The 15605-nt window shown below is 40.4% G+C and overlaps 1 protein-coding gene across 3 annotated transcripts in view; it reads left to right on the top strand.

The window, feature by feature from the left end:
* ENOX1 (ecto-NOX disulfide-thiol exchanger 1) overlaps window positions 1-15605 on the top strand; it is a 149474-nt gene that overhangs the window by 116411 nt on the left and 17458 nt on the right. For all 3 annotated transcript variants that reach the window (XM_021708822.1, XM_021708821.1, XM_021708820.1), the window contains one exon: window positions 9325-9427. In XM_021708822.1, the coding sequence (XP_021564497.1) occupies window positions 9325-9427 (103 nt within the window). The remainder of the gene's footprint in view (window positions 1-9324; window positions 9428-15605) is intronic.

Raw genomic sequence — 15605 nt, 5'->3', positions numbered from 1 at the left:
GTTCTGAAGGGAAGGTCTAAGTTAGGGAAAAGGGCACAGAGCTGTCAATGGAATTAGGAAGTAGGAAGACACTGGTTAAACTAACTGCTTCAAATCCCTCTTTTTACGAAGAGAAAAAATGAAATGGATCCTCAGCAAGCCAGTGGCCATTAGAACCACAGTCTTCTGTGCCCAAATCCATCACTTTTTTACTATCTCAGGCCATCTCACTTTTTTGCCATCTCAGGCCATCGTGGTTGTATTCAAATAATGGATACTTTTTATCTTCTCAAATTTTCTGTATCAATGTTTTTATATTATTATCCTTACAACAAAGAAACCAATGACGAACAGTTACATTTTGAAGCACTCTATATAAGCACAGCTATATATGTATATAAGCACAGCCATCCTTCATTTATTAGCCACTGGGCACCTGCTACGTGCTAGTCACTGGCTTATAAAGGAAAGCGTGAGGATTATCTCCTCCTTCCTTCCCCAGCTACCACAGTTCTAATCTTAGGAGGAATAGCTTGAAGGTTATTGGCAGTTTAGGGACTGCTTTCGGTATTTTGCAAAAATGTGAGTAAAGGATAAGAAATAGCTGACTGACATTTTGGCTATTGACTACAGAGCCCCTGAGTTCATGGAGTGTGATGTTTAAGATAAGGGCCTATGAGCAAACAGCAAAACAAGGTCATGGAACGAGGGAAGCAGAGAAGGAAAGTGAGCCTTGTAGTGTGTTATTTGCAGAGTGGGAGGTGACATGGTGAATCTGTACTATGTAGGTCTTGTCAACTGTCCCACTCCTTGAACTAGCAGCTGTAAAGGCCATTAGCCCTTAGAGGGCCATAGGGGAAATCACATGGTGGTAGTCCCCCTGTTTAAGGAGTTGGGAGGCATATCACTCAATGTTATTTTTGAAGTGTTCAGTGACTAGCTGTGCATAAGTCTTTGACCTTCTGCCTTCGACAAGGAACCTAAAAGTTTCCTATGTATACAACTTGGACTGTAATTATATAAAATATGTATGCAAATAGGTCAAAGATCACCCCTTGGCTGACCAAAGCCATAGAAATGATAATAAGACCACCTTTTAATCAAGGAACTTGTGAATTGAAAATATCTGACAGGTCTCTTGCAGGAAAAACCCCGCCAGGCCCAAATCCCCAAGTTAACCTAATCAGTCCTTTCTGACCTACATGACACAGATAGGACCCGTCCCCTCCACCATGGCAGCAGTCATGTGACTAACCCATCCATCTGTCTGCTGTCCATCACCTGACGTCAGTACCTGCACTTACCTGCCCTTATCTGCCCTTTCGTGATTACATGCAGCAGACCATCACCCAATCATCTTAATGACCTTCCCCCATAAAAGGGAAGGATTAAAAGGACTCAACCACAGGCAGCCATTTGCCATTGTCATGGTCTTTGCCAGGCCATTGCAGCCATTGCCTTGCTAAGCTATGGTGTGGCCACGTGCTCTTTGAGCTATGGCCAGGGCATGTTTTCTTAAGATTTGGCCCCCTCCCCTCCCTTAGGGAGGTGAATCCCCTCTTTCTCTCTCTCTGCAATTTACTTTCTAAATAAACTACATTTTCTAATCTAAAAAACAAAGCCATATACAGAATTCTTGCATGGATTCAGTACCCCAAGTATGTATTAAGAACTTAATCTGTATCCAGTCAGTCCTGTGAATAATGATGGTAATAATGAAACCACAATATATTCCTAGAAGTTTATCATTTTCAAAAGCACTGCCTCACTGACAATATTTTGTCCTCACAGCAACCATTGGGAAGAGGCATAGGGTATTATCAATGTTTTACATAAGAGAAAGTTAAGGCTTAAGGAAATGCTCTGCCTTAAGTTATCCAGTATGTAAATAGTAGTGACAGTGAGAACATAGGTTCAGCTCAGCCAGACCGTCTCGCCTACTTAGATGTGTCTACTGCCTTAAAGGAGCCAGTGATTTTGTTGAGGCAACAAGCATAGGTGAAAGTCCATTTTTCCCAAGTGTATATGTGATTAACTGCCACGTAAGTGGCATAGGAAATGTGTCCAGACAAGGAAGTCTTGCAAGTGGCCTGAAACAAATGCCTCTGAGAGATATGGGATGTGTGCTGTGTGCAAAAATAAGAAATACAAGGAAAAAAAGAGGAGAGAACTTTCTAAGAACATATATAGACACAGCCTAGAAAGGAAACAGAATCAAACCCAAAATACCAAGAAGTAGCATCTGAATTTTCCTGTGGGTTGTCAGAAAGCATCTGAAGTTTTAAATCAGAAATTGGGGGGATAAGAGTTGCACGTTGGGAAATGGATCTGGTGGTGCTATATAAGGTGAATTGGGAGGAAGAGCCCAGAGGAGAGATGGAGTAGGAGGATCTTGAAGTGGTCACAGTGTGCAACAGGAGAACTGAGAGAACACCAGATGTGGAAATGGGAGAGGACACGAGAGACCTCTCACAGAGACTTGGTAGAACTGGAATTGAGAGAAGTCTTTCAGGCACTTAGGGGATAGGAGAGAATTAATCAAAGACAAGATCAAGGGTTCTTGCCCCAACATGTGAAGGAATGATGCTGCTACTAATAGAGATGTAAAAGTTAGAGGAGGATGCAGTTTGATGAGTGAGACATACTGAGTGGTAGACATAAAACTACAGACTAAAAAAAATCTGGATTCAGACTCTTAAAATATAAGGATATTTATTTAAATGGAGCTTTACATAGAAGTCCTGTTATAAAACAGAAGAAAGTGGTAAAGGAATGGGATTCCAGAGAGGTGTCCCCTTGGACCTTCTGCATCACCTCTATAAAGCTGATGAGGTTCCATCGAGCATTATTCAAAGAGGGTCCCTACTCAGCACCTTCATGTTCAGATGAGTGATCTGGGGCTTCAAGATATTGAGTCGTTTTCCCAAGGTCGCCCAGCTATGGGGGAAGAGCCAAGGCCAAAGCCCAAGTATGCAATGTGTCTTCCACTACCTCATGATCACCTCTCCTCGTGAATTTGAACTGAGTGGTAGGTAGTTTAAGCATACCTGCCCAGTCAGTTGTTAGTTGATGATAAAGCACAAAAACTTAAAGAATTAAGTTTGATCATAATTGAACTCATGAATTATGATCAAATAAATAAAAGGGAACTCCAATAAAAGAAGAACTGGGGACTGAACTTTGGCAAGGACCCAACTTTTAGAATGTAAGAGGAGGAAGAAAGTAGCCTTTTTTTACGTGCACTGGGCCAGCAGAGGGTAAGAAATAGCCAGGAAAGGCTAAGCACGAAATTAGGAGGAAGAGGCAGATGGTTTAAGAGGGGCCCATATCAATACTGTCAAATATCACATGGTAACAGGACTGAGAACATAACCATTTGGCAAGAAGGAGGTCACAGAAAATCAGAGGGTAGGTTCCTTGAGGTGATTGATAAGAAAGCTGAGATTTCAGATGGCGAGGTGGTAGACATGTATTCAGGAAGCTTTGTTACAAAAAAGAAAACAACCCTAAAGGTAGGGAGGCCACAGGAATAATAAAATAAAAGCAATAACAAAATTATATGCTGGGAAAGCCATGTTTTTGGTCCTTATGGATGTGGGTGAGTGGAGTGGAACAAAAACAGAACAACAACAGAGCACTGTTCTAGTTCTATTGAACTATTGAAAAAGAGCTTTTTCTAAATGATATATTACTTTGATCATTTCTCAGATTAATTGATAAGGACTCTCAGAAGGGAAATTTCTTCCTTCAAGTAACTAACTCTTTAAGAAGTCTTTTTAGAAGTCTGTTATATCTAGTTTCCAATTATTGAAAACCTCTTCTCCGGCCCTTTAATGATTCCTTCTAAGTATCACAGAAATTAGAATGGAAAGGTAGACTGAGAGAAGATTTCTTAAGCAGTCTTATCCATTTCCTTGTCAAGTGCAGAATTGTTACCTACTGAGCATTTTCTAGTTTTGGTGTGCTTTTACTCTGTGCCTGCCACTTCCCTTGGAAGACTATTTCATAATCCAGTAGATCTCACTGTGGGGAAAACCTTGATCCCCATCCGAATCTCCCTTCCCCCTGTGTGCTTGTATACCACGAACGATTTGTACTTAGCAACCTCCTAACCTCCTTCATCTCCCGCCCCATTCATGCTCACCTCCTTCTACTTTGTAATCTTTATGCATCTGGAACATCTTTCCAGAATATATAGTAGACACACCATTCTTGTGGGCACGTTGCATCTGTCAGGCAAAAGGATTTTAATGTGATAAAAGGTTAAAGGAGCCTGGACATAGTGTCTCACACCTCTAATCTTAGCAACTTGGAAGGGTAAGGTGGGAAGATCACTTGAGGCCAGGAGTTCAAGACCAATCTGGGCAACATAGCGAGACCCCATCTTTACAAAAATAAAAATAATTAGCCAGATGTGGTGGTGCAAGCCACTCGGGAGGTTCCAGCTACTCAGGAGGCTAAGGCAAGAAGATCACTTGAGCCCAGGAGGTCGAGGCTGCAGTGAGCTATGATTATGCCACTGGACTCCAGCCTGGGTGACAGGTGAGAGCTTGACTCTGAAATAAATAGATGAATAAATAAAGCATCTCCATTATTCCATGTTTCTAGTAATAAACCTTCTTTGTTCTGATAAGGTCCTTTTCATTATCCAGAGATTTAGGGTAGAGAGAGTAATCAGGACAGTGAAGATTTTAAGAAAGGGCCAAACCATTCACAATTTATAATTCAATGTCCCAGCAAAATATGTTCTCCGATGACTAAATACATAAGTCAGACCATCCTATGTAGAGAATTTAAAATCTAATGGTTTTCTAGCCTCTGTTTTATAGATTTTTGACAAAGAAGTTTTCTATCTCATTCAAAAAATAAATGAAGAGACCTTTAGTCATAGTTCAAGCCTAGATCCTACCTTAAGAGGCTTTCCAGCATTAGAGATGTAACATACACTGTATGTCCTCTGGTATCCTTGAAAATGCTCTTCCTTAGAGTTTACTATCACGGTCAATTTTTCTCTACCACAAGGGGCTGTTCTCAGGAGGATTTTGGCATGTGTCCACTTGAGGTTTTATCATGTGCTACCAGCCATCCTGGCTTCACCAGAGTACCCTTGTGGACCTCCCAACCTGTGCACCTCCCCATGGAAGGGCAGAGAGGGATGCCAGTGGTTTGTGTTAAAGGAAAGAACTTGAGCTTGGGATATCCACCTCTTTTGTACCACGTATAAACAGGCCTGTCCCTTGTCCTAGAAGGAGACATCAAGGTTACTTGCTGCAGACACAAACCTGAGAATTATTCCATTAAAAAAAGCTGTCAGGGCCTTGCTTCTAAGTTCAAAAACATGCCCATCCTCCTTCCTCACAAATATTTTGACATGATGCCACAGAAACCTTAAGTTGAACATTTCTAAAACTGAACACATCATCTTCTCCCAAACTAGCTTCTTCCTCCATTTTCCTACACACTGAGGTGCCTACCCATTCTCAACACTTTCCTCATCTACCAGGTCACCAGATTTCTTTGTTGTTTCCACCTTTTTAGTATCTCTTCCATGTGTACTCTGTACACCATGACTTTGTTTTAACTCTCATCATTAAAAAGTAAAAATGAATACACTTTTGCAGTAGGCTGATTCCAGTTTCATTTGCTTCCACACCAATATCTGGAAATGCAGAATTATTCAACTCCTTTGCCAAACATGCTTCACTAGTTAAGCCTTCCTCATAAAATCTAAACTCCTTATGACTGACTGACTTCTCCAGCTTCATCTACTCACATCTCTTTCTTTTAGACCTTTTATAAGAATTACTTGCTGGCCCCTGGGTAAGCATACACTTCTTTTCATTTTGAAGCATTATCCTTTAAAACGTAGAATTCTCTAGTATATCATAGCATGTGAGGTATGTGTATGGCATACATATTTATTGGGTGGCTGAAATTAAAAATAGACTTAGCTTAAATGCAACAAGGAATGGATCGGGGGAATGACTTAGTACTGCATTCTCTCTTTGTGTTTGCTTCACCCTAACCAATCATGATGTCGGAGCCCTTTTGAGAAACATTGGGTGACCATTTAGATTGGTTGACACAAAGTCAAAACACAGATCAAGGCTGTAGATGTTGCTTGTATCTATTTAGTGCTTTGTAGATGACCCTAAACTTGCAGACTACCAATAATTATAATTATCTTGTTCAATTGAACAACACTAATATAAATACAGACAACTCAAATTATCCTTATTATTCTAAGGAACCCATGATTAATGAGTCATTAAAACAGAACTCTTTTCTTTTTTAGAGTTGGAAAAGGTAAAAGCATAACACCTTTAAGTGGCTATCTAAAGTCACTATCCAGTCTTCTAGCCCTGAAAACACATCCATATTAACTTGAACTGTTATCTTTGGCAAAGTGTGTGACATGAGAATTCACCCCTCTCATTAACTCAGTGACTTTGTTAGCAAGAGTCTGGGCTTATATTGTGCCTGAGGCAGACGTAGGCTCTAGAACTTAGTCAATAGGAACTCTTTTGAGTGATCACAAGTCTGTCTACTTCTCCAAATGATATTATAGACCCAAGTCTCTATTTAAATGTTTGAACACACTTTTGACTATGATGGAAATTATATTTTCTTATTGGGAGATTTCGAAGCCACTTTATTATGCAAGCACTCCTTGGAGCCTCCTGATCAGCTTCAGTGGGTCCCGTACCACTTCCCAGCATAGTTCTCCTCCTTCCTGGAGGAGTCATAAAAATAGCTTCGTCTCCACCCTGAACAGAACTCACAGAAGTACCCCAAAGCTGGAACATCTGCCAAGCTTTGGGTCTCTGTCAGACTCAGGCTCCTGGACTGTTATGGGAGGCATGCAGAGAGGTGTGTCCACTCCACAGTGTACATGCAAGAGCACAGACTACAATATCCAGACTCAAGAAATATTCCCACAGAACGTTGGTCTCAGGACTCTTATCTTTCCATCCTTACTTACCCATCCCTAAATCATCATCAAAGCAAGTATCCCTAGTAGGCCATATCTGGCTCCTTGTAGACATTGTTTCAGTAGCATCTGTGAGGCCCTGCTCAAACTTCCCTTTTCTATATGACTCTGGCTTTGGACATGGAGACACGTGCCCAACAGTACTCTTGGGTGGTCTGTCTATTCTGTTCACGTCATTCCCTGTTGGCTCCTGAGTCTGCCTGCCTGCTATAGTCCATTCCTCTCACCAAACCTGAATCTTCAGCTGTGTGATGGCCCCAGGACACCACTCAGACTTGGCAATTAATGTGGACCTGTTATTAGCTAAACTAATTTTGAATAATTTCATTTGGCCCCAATTTTCATCCAGGCTGTGAACAGATCACCTTCTCCTGGAGATATTATTTCCACTCAGCTCTAGGGTTCATTATTTGTATTTTTTATGATGCAATTATCCTAGTTAATGTTCTTCTAGCCTCTTTCTTCCTAGGCCTCTCTTGGGAGACTTCACAGAGCCTCAGCCTGCATCTTCTCATCAGTCTTACCCTTCCAGGCCTGGAAGTCCAGTGCCATGTCCCTCAGGTGCCTATTTGTCCTTAGGGCAAACCACTAACAGAACTCAGCAGGCGTCTTAACCCACTACCTCAGAGAGATGATGTGGACACATAGTCCTACTCTGCTCCAACTGAGACAGCCTAACCAAAAAACACCAAATATTATTTTATCACAGAAGGAATTTCTATCCCCTTCCCTATAACTCTTCTTTATAAATGTTCTAATCCCACCTATGAAAACCTTTGGATTTGTTTTATTTTAAAATTGTATTTCCACCAGGATTAGCTCCCAAGACCCTATTTTTGAAGTATAAGTACACTTTTCATCTCTAATAACCTTTAATGTACAGCTGGCTTCAGACTTACCTGAGACCATTTCCTAAACCCTTTCTGACCCCAGTCCTCATGGGTAGGCTCCTTCATTAGCCTCAGGCCTCAGTTGATATCTTCTGGTCAAGCAGGATGTTCCCTGTGATGTATCATCACATCTATGTGATTCTCTTCAATTCTGTACCTTACTCATTTTCACCTCTTACTCAGTGTTGATCACTCTGCCTTTAGCAGTTGAGTGTGACCTTAAGAGGAGCCTCTGAAATGCTCACCAGATATCACCAGCCACAGTTTCTCAGTAGAACCTTCTTTCCTGGCAATTTCCAATTACCGCTGATTTACAAAGTAGTAGCTCTTGAGTTAAGTTAAGCTTATAGGTCTATTTCAATGGTATGCACTGAGTTTATGTTTCTTATTTGCATGCCTTCAGGTATGGTTTGTAATTTCTGCGTGCTCAACATGCTCATAAGAATTTCTGTATTCTCATCTCTGGCTGGTTTTGTTCATTTGTATAAGCTAGCTCAGTATCTAGCCTGCAACCAGTTGCAGCCCTGCTAACACCTACCAAACCATTTGTTTCTACCTTCTAAGTTCTCCTTTGTTCATTCAGTCCTCCCATCTCTCCTTTATTTCTTCCACATATTCCCCACATTTAATGGAAACAATATCCTTATCTTTTTGTTCATCCTTCTTTGGAGCCACTTTTCTCCAAGACTCAACTTCCCTAATGATTCTGCTCTCTCATATATGGCAATGATAGATGCAGTTCATTACATTTGACTTTCTATTAAATCACTCTTCATTTTGAGTCCTAATATCAAGTCTGGGAAGACATGAGTTAAATCTTCATCTCTTTCTTTAAATTAAAAAAACCATAGAAGAAACTAAAAATGGTCTAGCTTCAGTGTTTCCTGTGTTGTCAGCTTGTCATACAACTCTTAATTTTCAGTTTACAAAGAACAGAAATTTCTAACCTTTGCTTCATCTGTCTGTGCATTTGTGCATGAGGGTTCATACCTACACTACTCAATGGAAACATTTCTACAGTAGTTCTGTCTCAGCTTCCAGTGGATTCTGCTTCTCCCCACATGCACACAAATTATTAGCATCATGTGATAAATCAGGGTCCTCTATGCTTTCCTAGAAAAAAATTCATATTTGAAATAAAATGTATTAAAGTAGCTATAGTCAATACAGTTTTAACTTAAAAAGTTTCAGCAAAACATGGACGAAAGTCTAAGATAATTTATGCCAAAGTTGCCACTTGTGCAGAGGTTACTTGGTTTGCTAGGAACAGTAGCTAGAAGCGCAAGTTTTTAGAATGGCTTTTCTACTGCTGGGTAAACAGATCAATTATATATAAGATATGATCTTCAGTTATAAATAGAAGTGATGACCTTATTTACTGAATTTAAGAATTTGGTAGTTTTTAATTGAAATGCACAGAATCTACCTATACACGTGTATGGTTTTTGGTTTTTAACTTTATAGGAAATCAACGTGTTGACAGTCGCATTGGTCAACCAAGACCGAGAGAACAATATTGAGAAAAGAACCCAAGGCTTAAAATCAGAAAAGGAAGCTCTACTAATAGGTAAGGAAATTCTGTTTCCTTCATCTGTTCTGTTAAATAAGTCTTAGGTAATTAATTTAATATTTTGGCAATTCACCTCCAACTTGTTAACAGTTTAAACAGCATTGCCTTCTGGTCAGAGGTAAGATCAATTTCATCAAAATTGTATCACATACATTTCAAAATAGTGGCATACAGACTAATGGGGCTTTTGCTCTGTTGTAACCGTATGTATTAATTGACTGTCAGACATAAAGGTGAGTTCAAGAAGATGAGTAATTTGCATCTCCCATATCACAATTTTAAAGTTTGGAGGCCAGATTGGTTCTAGTCCAAAAGTTCCAAACCAAGCCAGACCCCCAGGTTCAAGTGCAGCTTCGAACCCAGAGATTAATCTCTAAGCCCCTTAGCAGAGGCCACATTCTGAGGTGAGCCCTAAAACCAGACCTGCCATGCTGACGTTAAACAGGGACATCCAAGCGACTGCTGCTAGGATAATTCAGGACAGTCTAATCCAGACTGCCTAGATTTGGATCCTTTTATCCAAGATGGACAAAAGAAGCTAGTCCCCAAGGAAGGAGAAAAAAGGCAGAAAGAAGTTGCTTTTCACCTGAAAGCATTTAGTTGTCCCCACAAAATACATCTAAGTTGGTTTTTCTTTGGATCAGAGAGAGAAGCTTTAAATGGTCTCTTTTGAGCGTTTTTGTTAGTGGATCCAGAAGTAGTACTTATTCTCACAAGAGAGCTTCTTGGTGAGGACATGCTGGCAGTGTGCCTGGGCATCCCACCTGAGAAGCCTGCATGTTTAAGGCTGTCTTTGAAGCCCTCAGATTCCAAGGAGACAAAGCTGCCGCCCTCATTCTGTGATGCACAGAATGATTCAGGCTGCCTTGGCATGGACACCAGTGTGGGGTTCCCAGTTTAGATTGGTTCCTTCGTGCCACGGCCAAGAGGGAAGAATGATGCCACTGCACATGCGAGACAAATTGTTCTTCTGTGGTTTGCTATTTGGCAGAAGTAGTGCCTGGCTGCATTTTCTAAATTTTGCATGTGCTCACCTTAAAATGATAGGTACACTAGGGCCTGTAGAAGCTGGCACAGGGGGAATTAAATTCAAAAGATAGTCCAGACTTCATCCATCATATATAGATTTTTCAACTATGGAGTTATTGAATATGACATCAACTTAGAGATACTCCAAGGAAAACCAATTATTTTTTTCTCTGTGATGATATACAGCTGTAATAACATGCCACGCACAAGTCTCAGAAGACACGCTGATGTGCTTTCAGTTCCAGGAACCCAAAGTGAACCCACAGATAGTTGGTAACTGGGGTTTTTTTCTGTTGGAAAATGTGTCCAACTTTGACAACAGTTTCTCTGTCACTCAATGTGACAGAGGTATGACTTTCCCCATAATGCTTTTATGTATGAACAAAGCACATAATGATCTGCAGTAAACTTTCCCTTTTTGTTTAAGTGTGAATAATTCTGACTGCTTGAAGCTTAAAAAGTTGGGTACAGATCTCTCTTTATTTCCTTCCGTTCACTATAGATTGCTTCCTGTTTTATTTTATGTTTCACTGTTCATTTACAATGTCTTATAAGTAATTTCTAGGTTTTATATATGTATGTATGTGTGCATGTATGTATATGTACAATTTTTTTCAATCAGCTACTTCAAAATCTTAAAAATGACATGCTTTACACACTGTACACTAGTGAAAGTAGATAGGATTATTGCACTTATAACTTGCCACCTCTGCTGATGTCTTTAGTATTAAAGAAAGTAACAAAATCAGTTAATTCAAGCATATTGAAAGAAAAATATTAGTAAGTCAGGGTCATCAAAAAAAGTATACACAGCCAACTCTAAATTTTCCAAGACTTTTCCTCTCACTGTTGGTCTTTTGAACTAGCCTACCTGTATCAGCATTTGAAGTTCAGGGTAGTGCAAAAGAGAAACAGAAGGTGACACTTGTTTTGAATCAACATATGAGAATGTGTAGGTAGAAGGGAAACTGGAGACTTAAGTGGGTTTCATTAAAATTAATTTACGAGTTTAATTGTCCCCCCCAGTTCTCTTCTCTCTCTACTTTTCTTGATATTTTATTTTACTCTACTTAATAGGAGTTTGACAACAAATGTGACTTCTTGCCCAAACCCACCCTCCAAAAAAACTATGTACTCAGGCTCTTTTATAATCAAAGAGAGAAGAATACCCCAAAAGAATGTCCCGATGGAGTAGAGTTCCAAGACTGGCAAAATGGATCCTGCCAAAGGTTGCGGTTGCTCCCTGCCATTAAACGAGCCTCTGTGCTCACTAAGTTTGACCATCATACTTTGTAGATATCTGAATGTTGGGGACAGAAAGACTTCCCCTGAAGCTTCTGGAACCTAGATATAGACTGTGGTGGGGACAAAACTGCTCTGACCGGGATAAAGAGAAATGGGAGTTCCTGGTGCTGGGGCTACTCCTTCCTGAAGAACTCTTGTAGGTAGAATGACTCCAGGAGTCTCCTGGTCTTCTGGTGTATCTGGGAGTGGGGTCGGGGATACTTTTTTGCAATTCCCCTGAACTTTTCCCTTCAAATAATTAAACCTGCAGAGGGGACACAATAGGCATGTTCTAAGTCAGCCTAGAAGGTGACAGAACACAGCAGAAATTCTTCTTCAGCTTTGAAATACTAATTGGCAAAATCTTCATCACATCTGAACACTTGTAGAATATGCTACATGCCAATATATTCAGATGACCCAACACCCCCTGGGGACACATAAATGATATGAGAGAAATGTACGTTGGCACAAATCTTGGTTATTTGGAAGACAGCAGTAGTGAGAAACAGCTCTTCCAGTGGATTCCATTTACAGAGAGTACAAAACTTAGGCCAGAACTTCCTAAACAATAAGCAATCCTAGTCATTTGTGATTATTTTTTTGTGATGCTGATTTATCTGGGCAAAAGTATATACTCTACCCAGACCATTTTAGAACATTGGCATCTTTATTTCAAGGCATATGAGTTGGTATTTATTAGAGAGGATCAGTGAGATTTTGTTGATAACATTATTTTGAGCTTTGCAGATCTGGGTCCTGAGTCTTTTGAGAATTAACCATTCTGCCAAACTTCCTTCTTGACAGTTAATGGGAACAGAATGCAGGGTTCCAACTTGACTAAGGAAGATGGGATCTTAGAAAGTACTTTATTATTGTGATTTCTGCTATTTATTTTTTTAATCAGTCCTTGTAAAGACAAGTTGATGTATAATTGGACCTTAAAAAATTAGATTTGTATAGGGGCATTGCAGAGTAGCATTTTATGTTTTATAACACATTAGGTCAGCCTGACACTGCCCAGTTGTATGCCAGAACCCCTAGCTGAGTTCACATATGGCTCATATGTCAGATTTGGCATACATTGAAGTTGTTTGAGATAGGGTGAGTCAGTCAGTACTTTTGATTTAGGGCCAAAGCTTTGGAGCTGTGTTTGGCTAGATATTGTTATGAAGGAGAATGGATCAAATTTTTTATTGATAAGCTCATATCTCTGAGGAGATGTTGACAGTGTAGCTCTGGGTCTGTATCACTCTATCTTCTCTTGCATTTTAATACTAGCACAATAGATTCCAGTCCCAGCAGCTCTGACTGGCACCCTGTTAATGCTAGTCATCATCATAAATCTTACCTAGATATATAGGCAAAACTTTCTCAACAACTTTAACTGTTTACAAGGTATTTTTTTAAAAACCTCCCTGGTCCCCTGAGAACCATTCTCAACATCATACTGATAAGGTAAACTAGCTGGGCGTGGTGGCTCACACCTATAATCCCAACACATTGGGAGACCCAGTTGAGAGGATTGCCTGAGTCCATGGGTTCCATAGGGTAAACTTCATTACATACACTGACTCCTCTGCAGATCAGGAAATACGTGATATGGGTCACCAAGATGCTTCTTATTTCAAGTCCTCCTCCCCACCCACCCCCACCATTTTCATCACTGTCACCATCTCACATGTGTGCACATACCCAGACTATACCAGAATTGAAATGTTCCTTCTAATACATGGGTATTAGAAAGCAGATGAATGGAATATGGAGAAATACATTTACAGAAGGCTGAGTGATAACTTTGGTGTTTTCAGTGAGCAAAATTGAGGGTACATTAAGGCTCTACCTGAGAAAAGTAATCTGGAGAACATGTTCCTCTCTGAAAGCTACTGACCATAAAGAATGAGTCATTGACCTAAATCTTGTTTCCAAGGCACAATGTCCATATCAATAAATCAACAAACATTTGTCAAGAGCCTACTACAGGCTTATCAGTCTTCATTGTGGAAAAGAATTATCTGGACAGCCTGTTTAAAAGGCAGCATCTTTGGCCCCTCACAGAGAGATTCTGTTCATTATAAAACTAACACCCAAAGGGATACTGAATTAGACACTCTGGTGCCATGTTTTGAGAAATACTGGCCTGCCTTATGCCAGAACCTGTGTTAGCCAATGGTAGGAAAATGATTCTTCCCCAAGGAGTTAATAGTGAGAAAGAAGGCAGTCAATTTTAACAAAATGTGGTTTGCACTAAAATCAGAAACCAAGAGAAGGGGCTGCCGATGCTACAGATACCTTGTTGGAACAAAGGACAGCAGAGCCAGTTCTAAAAGATAAAGAGGATTTTGCTGGATGGATAAGTCAAGGGTATTTTGGATATAAGAAACAGTCTACCAAAAGGCCCAAATACAGTCTGAGAAGTTTCATTGAAAAAATAAGACAGATAGACAAATATTAAAAAATGAAATAAAACAAAAACCAACCATACAAGACTAGGTTTTACACTCACGAAATAGATGGAACAAGCTACTTCTGGGGAAATTAAAGCTTTTTAGAATCCCAAGGCAGAGAGAAGCATCAGCCCAAACCACAAGTGCTTGGGCAATTTCCTACAGTTTCTCTTCACTTCCCATAAGAGTTTTATCATACTGTAGCTGCCCACAGACAACTGTCCTCTCAGGGCTTAGTGGGAGACCCAGATTTTGCATGGCTTTTTCCCGCTGGCTCTCCAGGTCAGTGTCCATGGAGCCTTCAAATGGACTTCAACATGACGCAAGACTATTTCATGCTGGTTTATGGCCAGGCCTCTGGTGGTTCCCAGCATATGTAACTGTGGCTAGAGACATAGCTATTCATCTGCAGAGCCAAGGTCCCTGGAAATCCCCAAGGTGTTCCCTACCCCAGTGAACTGATGGGCCCTAGGATCTTTTAAAGTTTCCCAGGAGACCATCAGCCAGGGTGGATATACAGAGAAAGTTAACATCAGCCAGAATTTTACAACCTGACACAGAGAGTTTGAAATGAAAACTCCAGCAGCCTGAGGAAGGGGTGTATACTCTGGTAGGATTCCTTTCACATTCCACTCAAAGAGAATAACATGCTGATCAAACTGAATGTACAAAGTGATATTTGGTTCTCATCGGGCAACCAATATACTTTTAAAAATGAGTTCATAGGAGCAAAAGATGAGAATGGGATGGATGCACCCTGAGGCAATCCAGAGTACTTGGTGATCTGTAAGCATCCGTGAGTCGGGGTGGGGAGCGAGGGCAGGGGGCTACTGAATGTTTTCAGTCTGAGGCATTTGATCTGCTGGATAATCTAAGGCAAATCACTTAGCCACAGCAGACTTTGGTTCTCATATTGTGTAAAGTTGGGAGGTTTTATGAGATGGTCTTCTTCAACTCAATACTCTAATCTGTGAGGACTATTACAGAAGCTGCATTGCCTCTGAGATGGTGATCTTATGTGTAAATATAAGACTATATGCATCAACATATGAACTCAGCTGTCTTGTATCTCTAAAACAAAAAAGAAGGAAAACCTGTGTAGACCCGATGACCTCTTTCAACCAACAGCCCATTTCCTACCCGCATCCAAAGCATGACTCCTCCAAGGTGCTGTCTGTGCTCACAGTCTCCATTCCCTTCCTCTCAACCCATTCCAGGCTGACTTGCATTGTCACGCGGAAACTGTTCTTGTCCATTCATCAGAGAATTTCATATTGCTCATTTCTCAACACCCTCCATCTGGCAGCTACACTCAACATGGTTGACTACTCACATCTTCTAGAAATTCTTTCTTCTGTTAGTCATCGTGACACCACTCTTTCTTCTTCTTTTTTTTTTTTTTTTTTTTTTTTTAT

Source organism: Carlito syrichta, unplaced genomic scaffold, assembly GCF_000164805.1.
Source record: "Carlito syrichta isolate Samal-C Ts95f unplaced genomic scaffold, Tarsius_syrichta-2.0.1 Scaffold149649, whole genome shotgun sequence".
Classification (NCBI taxonomy): domain Eukaryota; kingdom Metazoa; phylum Chordata; class Mammalia; order Primates; family Tarsiidae; genus Carlito; species Carlito syrichta.
The sequence above is the reverse complement of the archived record's forward strand: the minus strand, read 5'-3'. Positions and strand labels throughout refer to the sequence as shown.